This window comes from Myotis lucifugus, unplaced genomic scaffold, assembly GCF_000147115.1.
Source record: "Myotis lucifugus unplaced genomic scaffold, Myoluc2.0 scaffold_94, whole genome shotgun sequence".
NCBI lineage: Eukaryota > Metazoa > Chordata > Mammalia > Chiroptera > Vespertilionidae > Myotis > Myotis lucifugus.
This window is the reverse complement of record NW_005871142.1, coordinates 3,350,993-3,366,913: the sequence shown is the minus strand read 5'-3', so window position 1 is coordinate 3,366,913 and position 15,921 is coordinate 3,350,993. Positions and strand designations below refer to the sequence as shown.

General features: G+C 38.5%; 1 protein-coding gene across 3 annotated transcripts in view; it reads right to left on the bottom strand.

Moving 5' to 3' along the window:
• WDR35 (WD repeat domain 35) overlaps window positions 1-15,921 on the bottom strand; it is a 40,261-nt gene that overhangs the window by 2,756 nt on the left and 21,584 nt on the right. For all 3 annotated transcript variants that reach the window (XM_006091724.3, XM_006091723.3, XM_023756475.1), the window contains 13 exons: window positions 15,546-15,690; window positions 14,719-14,788; window positions 13,629-13,682; window positions 11,471-11,580; window positions 10,807-11,017; window positions 10,221-10,301; window positions 7,796-7,932; window positions 7,045-7,248; window positions 6,034-6,180; window positions 5,248-5,380; window positions 2,666-2,776; window positions 1,598-1,762; window positions 364-504 (listed from right to left, as the gene is read on the bottom strand). In XM_006091724.3, the coding sequence (XP_006091786.1) occupies window positions 364-504; window positions 1,598-1,762; window positions 2,666-2,776; window positions 5,248-5,380; window positions 6,034-6,180; window positions 7,045-7,248; window positions 7,796-7,932; window positions 10,221-10,301; window positions 10,807-11,017; window positions 11,471-11,580; window positions 13,629-13,682; window positions 14,719-14,788; window positions 15,546-15,690 (1,709 nt within the window). The remainder of the gene's footprint in view (window positions 1-363; window positions 505-1,597; window positions 1,763-2,665; window positions 2,777-5,247; window positions 5,381-6,033; window positions 6,181-7,044; window positions 7,249-7,795; window positions 7,933-10,220; window positions 10,302-10,806; window positions 11,018-11,470; window positions 11,581-13,628; window positions 13,683-14,718; window positions 14,789-15,545; window positions 15,691-15,921) is intronic.

Genomic DNA, 15,921 nt, shown 5'->3' with positions numbered 1-15,921 from the left:
TTGTGGTGACTTGCTATACATATACATTGTGAAAGGACTGATCTAATTTTAAAACAGAATTGATTAAACTTTAATAAGAGATTCATTTGCATATTAAAATAATATACATAATCTAGAAAATTTTTAGGACTCACAGATTAGAAAGGATTTTCTAAGTAAGGAATTAAAGCAGACTGTAGATTAGTCTTATAGTAAAAATAGTTTTCCTTATTTCCAAATACTAATTCCATATCAGTCATTCCTTTCCTCATATCACTTAAGGAAATAAATGCAAATAAGCAAATTAAGCGGCCTGTCCAAAAAGAGAAGTTTGATTGTTTTTTCTTTAAACACTTCGGATGAGTTATATAAGGGTCTACTTACCTCCGAACTCTTTCCTTTAACTTTTCCTCGCTGAGCGTTTTTCATCTGCTCGTGGTACTGCTCTATCAATAAGGCTGACAGTACATACAGCTTCTTGACACACAAAGGTTTAGTTCTTTTCTTCGCCTCTTCATCAGCAATCTTTAAGTATTTAAAGAATTGGGGGATGATATTGCTCAATCTATATTTGTACAGATATAATCACCTCTAAATTTAATTCTCTTAAAAAAGCAGGAAAGTCAGTAGGATGGAATATAAATATCCCTCATTTTAAATATTTTTAAACCCACTTTCTTTTCCTTAGTACTGATAAGTACTTAGTTCCTGCTTAGTATTTAACCCTTGAAGTTATAACTTAGAAGATTCTTAGAAAATAACAGATGTCAAGTCAGAATGAAGAAAGCATTCAAGGAATGGGTAGTATTTTCCATAACAGATTTTTTCTTTTTCTTTTTTAATATATGTTTATTGATTTCATAGAGGAAGGGAGAGGGAAAGAGAGAGATAGAAACATAAATGATGAGAGAGAATCATTGATCGGCTTCCTCCTGCACGCCCCCTACTGGGGATCAAGCCCGCAACCCGGGTATGTGCCCTTGACCGGAATCAAACCCGTGCGTGACCTTTCAATCCACAGGCCAATGTTCTATCCACTGAGCCAAACCAGCTAGGGCACAAAGAAATTTTTTAAATAATGTTCTAAGTACACAGAGACTAAATGGCTTTAACATGGTAGGTATATCTTTCAGAAATTTTTATTTAAACAATTCTGAGGGAAATTTTTCATTTTTTCATTAAAGCAAATGTGAAAAGAATAGAATGTAAAATGTGCATACACTCATACTGTACTAGTCACCTTCCTGCCAAATGCATATTATGAAAAGTGTAACGTCTTTAAGACGTGTGCATTTTAAGGGACCCAAAATTCTATTGTCAACAGGACTTAATTCCCAGTTAAGGGAAATTGTACTTTGTGGTCCCTAAAAATTCTATAATTCTTTAATGTCAGTATTAAATAAACACATAATTGTTTAGGTATCAATAAGATGCTAATATTAATAAATAGCCTGTTAGTAAAGGTAATAATAATAAGATAACACATTGTTATAGTAGTGATAAAACCAGAGGTATTTTGCTACAACAAATATTTGTTTCCAAACAAATTAGAAAATGTCTTAACATCTAAGAAAACACTGGTAACTAGAACAAACCAAATACCAACAATATTACATACCTTAAACATCAATTTAGCAGCATCATAAAAGTAATTGGCTTTCCGATAGAGTTCTATGGCATCAAGAGTTTTATTCTTTTCCAATAAGTGAGCTGCATACCTCGCTAAGAGGGATCCAATTTCTTTCATATTATGATTTTTAGCCAATTCAACAGCTTTGTTCCACTAGGAGAAAAAAATATACCGTTCAGTTACCTAAGCACTTATAGTCACCTATCACAGACTTCACACAATAAATCTTTAAGTTTATAATAATAATGCTGTATTAAAATTAAAATGGTATATGTTTTTTTAAATCACTTAAAATAAAAGCAATTATAAGTTTTACAAGTAAAACATGCATCAAAATGATGACATGATCTAAGACTTTGCTTTGCTTAAGAAGTACATCCTAAAAGGAAAGCTTCAAAGTGGATAATCACATTAATCTTAAAATTCTAACTGCTCAAACTATGAGAGAGAAAAAGATGTGTATAGTACATCAAAATACACAATTTCAGTTACGAAAATATCCTATCAGCTATAACATTCAAAAGATATTTTTTTATAAAGCAAATGAAGCTTTATAAAATACTTTGGGAAAATACTTAAAAGAATGCAGCGATAGTGAACAATGTCAACAACAATTCTGTACTTCAATTTTAGTTAAGTTCCAGCTCTTTAAAATATCAAGTATACATTTTCTTTAAAGGCAAAAGAATATAGATTTGCCAAAAGAAATATTAAGAAAGTAACTCAATCCTTTCCTCTTGCAATAATCATTACCTGGTCCTTCTATGGAAACAAAACCCAATCCTAATAAAATGCAGAAAATTATGAAATTGCTTCCAGATAAAAACTTGCCTGTTCCCATACTGAGCTAGTTTTGACTGCGTCAGCCTTAATGGTGGCGCTTCAAGAGGCGAGGGAAGGCCAACCTTTCCTCGGTCCTCAACTACGTCAGAGACGTCCTGTCTCCTGTCACTACTTTCATCCCAAGCTCACTACTTCCATCCCAAGCTCTCCCACCCTTATGTTGGCCACAGTTTCTAAAGGACGACCGCGGTCACTCAACTTCCAGTTCCTTACTTGGTTGAGATGCACACAGGTATCTACTGCTGCCTTTGGTTGATTACATTTCAAAAACGCAGTCACTGCTTGTTCACACATTCCAACTCTCACAAACATTTGTGCTATTTCCTGTAAGGACAAAACAATACTCTCAGATTTCACAGACCAAGGAAATCACTTCTACTTGAACTTACAAGACTCCCTGGGAACGTGTGCGTATTAAATGGACTGGTGGTTACAGTAATTTTGCATTTAAACAGACAGAGGGACAGAAGCCACCAACCAGCACGGATGCTAACCATCACCCTCTCTAAACCCGTGCTCCCCGGCTCCCACCGGGATCTGAGTTTTAACCAGGACGTGAAGACACTGACTCTTTTCTTCCTCAGGTTAGAAGCTAGTTTACAGAAACACCAACCAAGCAAACCCCACACTCGTGGTAAGCAAAGCCTTTAGGCATATGGTATCATCAAAGGTAACTGTTAATTTGAGGCTTACGGGAACTCTCATTCACAGAGCTCCCCAATATCCCTATAAAGAATGCCCCAACAAGCTGGCCATTCATCGGGTCAGGACACTGGACCCGAAACAGCTCCCTCGGAGGGCGGTGGCGGGAGAGAAACCACACAAAAAACATCACACCTACTGGGCTGGACTTCCCATTTCCAGAATATTTTCTTTTCTTTCTGAATCTATTTGGCCAGAGTTGTTCTTTCCCCACCCCTACTTTTAAAATATTTTGAGAAATATAAAAGTATATTTTGTACCAACTATCTTTTAAAAAGTAATGCTTATATTTTCTGATTATAAACTAATACATTCTTATGGTTAAAAATTTTTTAAACACAAAAATGTGGTTACTCATAATCTATTAACCACAGGAGACCGTTCTCAACAGTCTGATGGAATTTCCTAACATCTTTGTCCTCTGAATACATGTGTGTATATGAGGTGGTGCATGTATTGTAATCATACCATACAGGGTGGGGCAAAAGTAGGTCTACAGTTGTGAGTATGTGAAAACAGAGTTTATTCTTGTATCATTATTTAGTAACTAGAGGCCCGATGCACGAAATTTGTGCAAGAGTAGGCCTTCCTTCCCCCGGCTGCCAGCACTGGCTTCCCCTGGCACCCAGGACCCGGGCTTCCCTCGAAGCTCTGGCTTTGTCCGGAAGGTCGTCTGGTCTAATTAGCATATTACACTTTTATTATTATAGATTAGTAATTATTAAACATTATTAATTTGTATTATTTTCCGCACAAACAACTGTAAACGTACTTTGCCAAACCCTGTACTAGTATAAGGCTTTGTATCCTGCCTTTCCCACTTAAATATTATGTACATTTTACCATATTACTAAAAACTGCTTCAAAACTTGATTTGAAATGTGTAGAACTATTTTAAGTTCTTAATATTTTAGTTATTTAAGTGTTACTATAGCTATAATTACTTAGTATTGACTTAGTAACATTACTGTTCTGGATACTCCACAGCAAGACTTTTTCTGCGTCATTTGACACACGAACAGACAACAGCCACGTGGGCTACGCTGTCGTTATCCCGGGTCACAGGTAATTTCCATTTCTCTCCCTTCCAGAAAACACACAGGGTGAGAAGGAAGGGTGTGAAATGCCCTGCCACAGGGATAACTGCTCTAATTCACAGAAAATGGGCTTCTCAGAACTCTATGCTCACCTATTAAGAGACAACATTTTTGTGGCAGCGCTCACAGCTGATCTGTGTGCAGACTCTGCAGTTGAGAGCTGCTAACTCTGTGGGTGTTACACTGCTCAGTGGTTTACATTTTGGATAAAGCAAGTCAAGTACAAACTCATTACCATCATCCAACAAGTAAAGCTGCTTAAAAAGGACAAAGTTCCAAAGAACTTGTAGTTTCTCTTTTTTAACACAATATTTTATTGTTGAAATAAACTAATAAAAGTCAAGCTCTCTTTTTAACTCTTGTTGCAGCAAATTTCAAACATACACATACTAAGCACCAGACACAGCCTGGACTATTCAAAAGCAAATATCTGACCACATATCATTTCATCTGTAAATATGTCCTGGTTCAGCTAAGTTTTATAAGCAATTTTATAAAACGGGTAAGACTACGCAGAACTGTGATCACGTTAAAGTAGCAGGAATGTTAGTAGGTTTTCCTCCATTTTTAAGTATTCTGTAATATTGATGTAATGTTTTTTTTTGTTTGTTTGTTTGTTTTTAAATATATTTTATTGATTTTTTTACAGAGAGGAAGGGAGAGAGATAGAGAGCCAGAAACATCGATGAGAGAGAATCTGTAAATATGTCCTGGTTCAGCTAAGTTTTATAAGCAATTTTATAAAATGGGTAAGACTGCGCAGAACTGTGATCACGTTAAAGTAGCAGGAATGTTACTAGGTTTTCCTCCATTTTTAAGTATTCTGTAATATTGATCTAATGTTTTAGCAATCAAAAGCATTGTTCCACATCTAAGAAAGTAAGATTATAGATTAATTTAAAATTTTCCTTCCCACAGAGGATATATCCTGACTATAACATAAAAGCCTTATAAAGTAAACTAACAACTTCAAAAACTTCAATTTACAATACCCACTGGAAGCAACTTATGGTTTTCTGGAAGTGAATTGGCAAGATTCTCCAATCCCTCACAATCTTCTAACATGTAATAACACTCAGCTAAGCGTTCCTGGTTTTGGCCTTGTACGTAATATTGTACAGCATTCAACCTATGGGAGAAAAAAGGAAAACTTTTAAAGCTAATGTGAACCTCCTGATAAATAGCACTTTCACCAAAAAATGTTCCTTCATTAGAATTACTAGGATTTTCTAGTCAACATCTTCAGTTACAAAATGTCTTTGAAGCATAGAAATTGGGGGGCGGGGGTGGAATCTAAAACTGTGAAGCATGCTTTAGTTACAACATTCTTTGAATAGTCTTAATACTGTTTTAATCTGATACACAGTGGTGCTTCCAGACACTGACATCAATAGAAAAGCATACTGCTCAAAATGAAAACTGAAGAATAAAAGCCAATGATTTCTGAAAGTAACCTACAATAACAAAATAAGCCAACATAAATGCTGTTTTCACTTTTTCGGAAATGAATCATAGAATGGCTTAGAATTGCACACTGTGGTCTCAGACAGGAAGAGCTGCCGGGAGTTAAGCTCAAGGTTTTTGAGTTTGAAACTCCAGAGTTGCACAGAGCTTATCTAACAACTGGGAGCATCTCATGCCCAACGTGAACCTAGAGCTACTTGAAGTGAAGGACCCAGGAGGCTGCTCCTCATTTCCTGAGCATCATTTCCCAGGTAAGAATGCCGGCAGCTACGTTCCACAGGCTGTGATTGGCTGAGTGGGTCCAGACAGGTTCCTTACCACTTCTGTCGGTCAGCAAAGTAGTCTCCGATGGCATTGTGGGCTTGCTCAAGGAGACTGTCGTCTGCATCACCAGACCCAGTTTTCAGGAGCTGGAGTACTCTAAACCAATCTCCCAACTTCAGCCGGAGGCCAATAGCAAGATCTCTGCAAACAGAGGCATTCATTCATTCACTAATTCATTCATTTGACAAATATTTATCAAGTGCCTACTATGTCCTAGGTCCAATTCTAGGGTACTGAGAATACACAGCAATGAACAGACAGACATGGAAATTCTCCAAACATTTTAGAAACTTAACCTGACCAGGTAAGAAGCAATGGGGAGAACCTGGAATAGGGAAAAGGAAACAATTTGCCTCCTTTTATTTTCCTGGACTTCCAATTTCCTCAGCAAAATAATGACTTCAATAATAATCACTTCTTTTCATCAATTTCTTAGACCTGATCAGGTTTATTTAAAAACCAAACATATAAAAACATGTTTGGCTTTATCTTTCTTTTCAGGGCTTGAGTTATATTAAGGGCCTCTCACAAGTACAAATAATATGAATAAAAATTAGACAATGTTTAGAGCTGAAATGAAGTTCATACATTATTTTATATAAATCTAAAATAAAATATAAAGAGTAAAAGTCAATCCCTAAATACGTTTGATTTTTATTTCATGCTCCTTGACAACAGTAAATTAAATAATGGCCTAAACCCAAATAATGAACTGTGTAATAAATGAGAAAAGCCCCCAGTCACTGTGCTCACATGATTATTTTTCCTACCAAGGGAAAAAATCTACCAGGGCCAGCTATTCATATGTGTGAAAACTAAGAAAACTGCCCCAAATTACAAGCCATAAATTAGTGAGGGGCATGTGGAATATCTAGGTTGTACTCCAAACTGAAATGATTTTCTAAAAGAAACGGTTTGGTACCGTTAGTCTGTTTTACATTCCTCCTTCATAAAAAAGTGATGACCTCTGGCAGTACCCCGGATGCCGGCACCCTGAGCACTGACCTTCTGTCCATGTCAAGATACATCTTCTCAGCCTCTTCGAACCTGCTGAAGTAGGCAGCCACTTCCGCCTGCTTCATGGCCTCGCTCTGCAGGTGGCCCAGGCGCTTCACAAACTTGATGCCCTGGTAATCTTTGCAGTGCACAAACGCTTGCTCTGCCGTGTGCAAATCCAGCTTCTGGAGAGCCGCTTCGGCCAGCAGGCGCCTTCAGAAAAAAAGAATCCGAAAAGTCTATGCAAATTCCTGATAAACGAGTCTTGCACCAGAACTCAATGATCATATCTATGGTTTCCAGTGAAGCATGGTGGGAAGCGATTATTCTCACACATCTTTATGCCCACTTCATTTAATATTATGCCTATTCTGAGGTCTTCCAAATCTAAAATGAATTTATCTTAAAAAGAAGAACGAGAGCGGGAAGGCCATCCCGATGGAGGCTGGCAGGAGAGGGGGCCAGAGCTGAGGGTTTAAAAGCACCCACCAGTCCTAGCCTTTTTGGCTCAGTGGATAGAACGTCGGCCTGGGGACTGAAGGGTCCCAGGTTAGATTCCAGTCAAGGGCACATGCCTGGGCTGTGGGCTCAATCCCCATTAGGGGGCATGCAGGAGACAGCCAACCAATGATTCTCTCTCGTCATTGATGTTTCTACCTCTCTCTTCCCTTCCCTTCCTCTCTAAAATCAATTTTAAAAATTTAAAAATTAAGAAGAAAACACCCACCAGCCACTTGGGGAGGGTTCTACTTCTACCTACCAAAGTCGGGGGTGCGGATTGTCCTCTATGAACTGAGACGCATCTTCAATTCCCACCTTCTCAATCAATGCTCGGCTATCTCGCAGGGACCGAATCTCAAAGTTAATTATGTAATCCTTGTTGGGATGTTCTGGATTCTAAACATAAAGATGGAAAGAAATTCAAATGGTTGCCTTTGGAGTATATGTTTCTTTTTTAGTTTAACAAAAAACTGCACCGTAGTGTAGGCAAAACTTGGAAGCAAAAGAAGTCCCCCGTGTGGGTCTTTTGAGTTACCCAGAAAACATGCCTCCTAGGCTCTCAGGCTGCCTGTGGGAACAGGGGACAGTGGTAGGAGTCCCTTTCTAGAAGGGACACTCAGGCAGGGGTTTCCCTCAGCTCAAACAATCTATGATCTATCCCGAGGCACTGCTGACTTCTGGCCCAAAGCCTCTGCCCCTCCCTCCTTCACCTCCCTCCCAGCCTGGGCAATGAAAGGGTTGCTCCACGTGCAGCTGAGCAGCAGCAAACAAAAGTAAAAGAGCTGGTGTTCATTGCCACTTTTGTTTTGTAATTTAATAATCTAACAACAACAACAAAAACAAAGGCCTGTCTTGCAGGGAAAAGCTAATGGCCAAAGAAAGGAAACAAGCGGTTATAATGAACTCAGCAACATTCTACATATTCCAAGTAATGAAAAGCAAAGCGTATGGGAAAATGAGAGCTCTGGGTGTCAACAGCAATGGCTCCCCAGAGACCAGTTCTCTGAAAACGTGAACTGAGCCGCGTGGACCCCTGCTCAGTCTGCCACGAAACCACTGTATCTAGAAGCTGGGAAGTTCTCAGGGATCTCCAGGCACCAAGGAGGAAGTAGTATGCAAAGAGCATGAGGTTGGGCTCAAATCCTAACTCCACTGCTTTCTGGCTGACAACTCTTTACCTGCCTACCGTCCGCGTCCTACAGATGTGAGGCAGGAGGGCAAGGGTGAAGGGTGAGAGGTGAAGCTTAAACGCTGTCAGTGTCAAACATCAAAGATGAAGTGTGAGGCATTCTATCATCTCCACTGTGAGCGTGGGGCCCTTCTCCACGTGGAGAGCACGTCTGCAACAAGTAATGACAAAGACCTGGCCCTGTTTAGATTTGTCAAAGAACAGAACTGGTTCCATCTGCAGTTACTGTCCTATTTAAATTGAATACATAACATCAGAGAATATATATTTCCCTTTCCTCTCTTATGAATGAAGAGATAAGGCCTTTTGCTTGTCATCTTTCCCAAAAGATTTAAATATGAGACTAAACAACTACCAAAAAGCCAGTCTCCTTCCCGCTCTCTCACACCATTTTCAGACCAGCTGGGGAGGCTGCCCTTTCCCCCCAACGCCTCCTTACGGAAGTAGAAACCTTTTTACACCTTCTAGGTGCCTGTGGGCCCATCACCCTTGACATCCAAATCGAACTTTGGGTGGGGTCCATCCTGCTGCTGCAGGGTAGTCATGATATAGGAAAGAAAAAAACCAGTTCCTAATAAAATGGCTATAATTACATAGCAAACCAAAATGTGAAAACATGCTACAAACTGCAACTAACTTCTGGAAATTTAAAATCTACTATTCTGATTCCGAAAAATATACAAAGTACATATAAAAAGTAAGTGCTTTGGATAAAATGAAGCTAAAACTAATTCTCAAGTGATGGTTAATGAAGACCAAAGCAGGGGTTTGAAGAGATATCTGGAACCAGAAATAGGTTATTTTTTAAAAACCTGGAAAAAATGAAAAGATGGTGAATTTTCAAAGAAAAAGTTACTCAAGTACCCTAGAGACAGAAAAGGACTAAGTAAATTATCAAAAGTTTCTTCAGGACCTCTTCGTTATTAATATAAAAATGACAACAACTAGCTACCATTTTTGAGCTCTTGGTCCTAGCACTGTGCTAAGTGCTTGTTACACATTATAAATCATAATCCTATCAGATAGGTGTTACCATTATCCGTACTTGATAGAGGTAAAAACTGAGGCTTGTAAACAGGAAAGTGACACTCTGAAGAAGAGGAAACTGTCTAAAGGTGTACAGTGACAGAGCAGGTGGGGCCCAGATACACTGACTCCTCAATGCGTACCCCTAACCGGGACCCCACACTGCTTGCTGCAAAATTAATCCCAGTCAAGCCAGCAGCAGAAATATAATTGTTTTTTAAGAATTACCTTGCCCTGGCCAGTATGGCTCAGTTAGTTGGAGTGTCATCCCTACCAAAAGGTTGCCAGTTTGATTCCCAGTCAGGGCACATGCCTGGGTTTCAGGTTCGATCCCCAGTTGGGGCACATTCCTATGTGAGGCAACCAATCGATGTTCCTCTTCCACATCAATGTTTCTTTCTCTCTCCCTTTTCCTCTCTCTAAATAACCAATAAACCATACCTTCCAGTTAGGATTAAAAGAAAATTACCTTTAATATCTCGTCCAATAACACAGATTTAATTTCTAAATCCTCAAAGTTGCAAATATATCCAGAAGTCTGAATGGGTTCCTTTAAAGACAAAAACAAATGTTATACTTAATTATATAAAATTTTCCTTCTTCAACATAAAGCAGAGGAATGAATAGCAGAGTGAGTTAACCACACGGGGACCACAGCCAGCCAGGTCCTCGTGAATGAGAACAGTACAGCATGGTTTATGAAGAAACCCAGTCAGTGGTAAGGTTATAAAAATTCATCTAGCTGTAAATCTCATAGGAATCTAAGTGCTAGCCAAGCCAGACAACAAGCTCAAATTTAAAAGAAGAAGGCTGCTCTGTTAAAACTACTTAAGAAACACTTTCCACAGAGGACGTACAGAACATGTCAAGGATGAGGACTGTTCCCCCGTAAGACCAAGTATTTTAAAACTCTACGGAAATGTTTCTGTTTACGTTCAGAAATTCATGCAGACAACACCAATAAACCTCTTGCAGAAACAAAGGAGAAATACCCAGGTCTTGATATTTGTACCGTTATGATTTATGTACCGTTAATGCTCATTTCTTGTCTTTACCTCAGGATCCAAGTTTCTGAAAACATACATTCTTGTTTTCTCCATCATTGCAAACAAATCAGGATTATCTCTGGCCCACTTCATATCCCAGACATCTTTCCGCTCCAATTTCAACAGCTCGCCAATGACCTGCTGCCCCGTGCTGTCCGTTACCCGTGCATCCAAGTCAAAGAAGGTTAGGACTCCTGAGTTGTCTATGATGGCAAGACGGCTACAAATAATGAACCCGGAGAAGGGGAAATGGTAAGTTACTATCAGCGATCATGAATATAAGTATGACCCAGCAATCCAGGTAGAAATGGCTTTAGATTAAAAAAACTGACTTCAAACACAGTTTTACAAATTTGATAGAAGACACGGACTACTCTCCACTTTGCTTCCTTGTAAGGAAAAGATATCCAAGGAGATTAAAGCAACTGGCATATAAATAACTTAAACATTGCACTAGCATTTCTATATTTTGCCCGATTAGAGAAAGACATCTAAACCAAATACAGTAGCAAAAATATAAATATTTAAATACTAATACAGTATAGTCAAACCACACTGAACTATAAGGCAAGTTTAAACACACACATGTCTTTGCATTTATTACATAAATCTAGCAATCCACACTGATAACGTCTAAGTCACACATCTGCCTGAGGGGGGCCTTCAGACTTACCTAGAGTTGCAATTCAGCGATAACTGGTTGGCTCGACAATTAAGGGAATATTTTTGAATCAAACCAACATTAGGAAGACTGTATCTCTGAATGGCGCCAGACTCACGACCCTATGGAAATTACTTTTGATTATTAAGCAAATTTCCACAATATTTTAAAGACCAACATTAAATTACAACTACAGGTCTCTCTATATGTTCATAATTTGCTTCAAAATCAAAGTGATGGTATCATAACAAATCCCCCTGTGATAGTGAATCATGTTTCTGAGTACATAATTCTCTCCTACGTTAATCAAAACCTTTTAAAAGTAGCAGAAGGTGATCCAATTGTTTTCATGTAGCATTCGAAAAAGAAGTCAAAAATCTAGTTCTTCAATAATATACACATTCTTACATCACAAGGAAGAAATACCTAGCGTTATTTATAGTTGTCTAGGGTAATATTCAGGGTACATTAAAGGCTAAACTATAAAGCATTTACTGCATTAAATTTCATATATAAGATCACTGTATGAAACAGTTGCTACTGAGAGTCTATCTGATATGTGTTAGGAAGATTATCAGAAAGCAGTGATACAATCAGTATTAAATGTGCTTAAAAATGAAATAGAGTATAAGTTCCTATGCAACCCTGTGCAGGCCTTAAGGAGCAAACCACCGTTTTCAAACCCTCTGTGCCCCAAGCCGAGCCCAGGCAACGGGGCAGCAGAGGCTCCTGGCAGCCGGTCTTCCCTCGTCCCTTCCCCTGCCACAGAGCAGCGCTGCTTTTGCAAACTGACTCTCAAGAGGGGCCAGTCAGAAAGGCTGGGGAGAGCTAGGGGTGGGGACGCGGAGGATATTTTCTAATGTATAAAAGAGATATGTGGGTGTTAAAATATTTAATATATGCCCTAACTGGTTTGGCTCAGCGGATAGAGCGTCGGCCTGTGGACTCAAGGGTCCCAGGTTCGATTCCGGTCAGGGGCATGTACCTTGGTTGCGGGCACATCCCCAGTAGGGGGTGTGCAAGAGGCAGCTGATTGATGTTTCTCTCTCATCGATGTTTCTAACTCTCTATCCCTCTCCCCTCTTCTCTGTAAAAAATCAATAAAATATATTTAGAAAAAAAATATTTAATATATCGACAAAATAAGATTTTGTTTTTGAAAAAAGTGGTCCTGTGGCTTAAAACGTTTGAAAAAGTAAAAGTTCTAAAAACTGTTTACATTGCAACAGTGGAAAGAGGTGTTCAATGCAGAGGACATCTTCTCCATCGAAACTTTTGGCTGATATTAAAACTATTTCAATGCGTTTCTTATAGGTAGGTTCTCATTTGGGAGCTAGGTCAATTTTTGTTATTGTTCTGAGTTGGAAGTTACTATTTTCTGCAAATGTCAGAAACACACACAAGTATTTTCTTAAAAGCCACCCTGCCATATAGCAAAAGAGAAAACAAGAGATTCCACAGACCTAAGACAAACTGCTGAAAACATACACCAAGTTCATTTGGTGAGGAAAAATGAATACCACGTTCTTAAGATTGTTTTCCCCGTTAAATTAGTTAACGAATGGCTACAGCACATAACTAGAGCTGGAAACAGACAACATGAAGGCTTGGTTTACATAACTCAAATTCAGTGACTCTACCAGCATTACTATGTCAAAGTCAACATTTATCTCTAAAATTAATATTTTCAAATGTCAGAACTCAAGAAAAGACACTATACACTGATGTTATTTGAAAAATTCAGCAAAAATTTGCCATGCATATCTTTATTTTAATGGCTAGCAAACACGCTATCTCTTCACCCTAAATCTTACACAAGTAGCTGAGCCAAAACACTTTCTCCAATGTGAACTAGCAGGCGACATAGAGGAGGAAACCTCTAAACCTACGACCACCACCCAACCCACCCCACTTCTGCTAACCCTTAAAGGGCTCATTCAACCCAGTGCCAAACTCTCCCCGCTGACCCTCATTTTACTGCTTTTACAAACAGCTTTTTGCAAAAGATGAACAATTTGTGAGGCAATCTTTAAGACTTTCTTATTTCTTATGTTGGATTCAATTAAACACAACATGCCCCATAAGATGATATTCAAATCCAAAACATGTTGCTTTGCTCTATTTTTACAATTTAAACAACTATTATTCAAAATTTTTTTTCACAACTTACCACAATCAACGTCTTATCAGATGCAGTTAAGGCACAAATTGGATCCCTTGTGCCCTAAAATAAATCAATTTGTTATTCTTTAACAAATATTTATTGGATGACTAATCTGGTAAAAGGTAGTATGCAGTTCAACAATACATTTTCTAGCTTAACAAACTTTTACTAACCTACTATGCACCAGACACTAAACAAAGCACTAGAGATACTCGGATGAAATCTTTACCCTCAGGGATTAGTCAAAAGTCTACTGGGGCCTGGGCTGGTGTGGCTCAGTGATTGAGCATCAACCAGGTTGCAGGCTCGATCCCCAATTGGGGGCGTGCAGGAGGCAGCCGATCCATGATTCTCTCTCATCATTGATGTTTCTATCTCTCTCTCCCTCTCCCTTCTTCTCTGAAATCAATAAAAATATATTTTTAAAAAAGAAGTTCAAGGAGCATCTAACTTATACCAAAATGGGCATGGAGGCAAAAACCTGAGCTTAGTCATAAGAGATGAACAGATGATAGAAGGACCACCATGCCAAAATGAGGGAGGGAGATGGCCTGGCACTGTCACAACCTGGATGGTACTCAAGAGGTTACGCTTAGCGAAAGGAAGCCCATCTCTAAAGGTCGCATGCTACACGATTCCATACATAAAACATTCTCAGGGTGTCAAAACTCTAGAGATGGAAACAAATTAGTGGTTGCCAGGGAACAGAGATGGCGTAGAGAGGAGGTGTGAAAATGAAGAAGTAGCTAGCACAAGGCACACACAAACAATAAGGAATCGGATCGTAGTAATATTACCAGTGTCAATTTCCTGATTTCGATATTATATTTATATAAAATGTCCCATTTGAAGGAAGCTTGGTAAATAAGTTCTATGTGCTATTTTTGCAACTTCCTGTGAGCCTACAATTATTTTAAAATAAAATGTTTTTAAAAATCAAAAGAAGAAAAAGTAGCAGATCTAGAGAAAGGTTTTCAGAATAGAAAAATGTTTAAAGAATTACTAGGATAATATGCTATCACTGGAAACAAATTCTTTTACTGGTCTCAAAATAAAATTACAGTATTTCCAAATCTACTGCAATAAAATCACCTACTTGAATGGCTTTATTATAATCAAGCACTCCATCCACTGATCCAGAAGGACTATCATCAATATGATAGATTCTGGGGGGGGAAAAATCAGAATTTCAAAGACAGTATAAAGGTTATACTATTTCATAATCTCTAGAATAGTTAAAGGATTGGATGACACCAATAAATATTGTTATTTAACATAAATGCCATTATTTTAAAGAATTCTTGACAATGCTCAATCTTATAAAGGTAAAAATTATCTACCTACCAGGTGAGAGACAGAAACCACCTGACCAGTGCACCCAACCTAAGACCTCGTCCACGCCTGTGTCTAAGGACCTGCCTCTGCTGTGGTGAGGAGCACGAGAATCACCCCTCCTGTCCCGGAAGGACCTGCACCACTAACACACAGGCCTTAGCGGACTCACCATGTTTCAGCAGAGCATCGTAGCTCTAATTAGTGAGAGCAGATGGGTGAGAATAGCCATTTCCTTATAAAAACATAGATTTCCAGTCTTCATCTCTAAGGGCTTTCTTTTATTATACCACTCTTTCCTCTCTTTTATTTTGATAAATTTAAGCAGGTACATTTGAAAGCTATTCAGATTAACTGGAAAATATTATTTGTGTTCATCAAACAATTTACAGTTCTCAGGCATGACAATTTATAACTAACTCTGTGATTTAAATGTGATCTAGTTGAGGACAGCATTTGAGAGCTTGCCCCCCCAGCATATGTTGTCAGTTCGGCTCAAAGAAACTTATTTAAAAATATTAAAAAATAAAAAATAAATATTATAAATATGATACGGTTGAGCTTCTAAAAAATATGCAACAAAAGACATACCTTTCTCTCCCTTCTTTCCGAGACCGTGTCATCTGATTGATTTCCAACGCTGTGAGCTTCTTTGACACACGATATTGCCAGATATAAAATGCTTCTTTTGAAGCTGCTATCACATGGGTTTTGGTCATTGCAACAAATAATGGAACTATTAAAAAAGAGTAGGACAATGAGGTTACAGTCAAAGGACTTCAGCGACCCCCGAGTTCACCCGCTCCTTTTACGGACAACACACCCCACACAGTCTGGGAAATCAGATGAGAGTCAAAAGCTTGTAAAACCAAACAAAAATGTTCATTCAAAATAGGTCAAAGAGCTAACCATAGGACTCTTAGAAAAACATGTAGGAGTAAATCTTTATGACTTTGGGTTAGGCAAT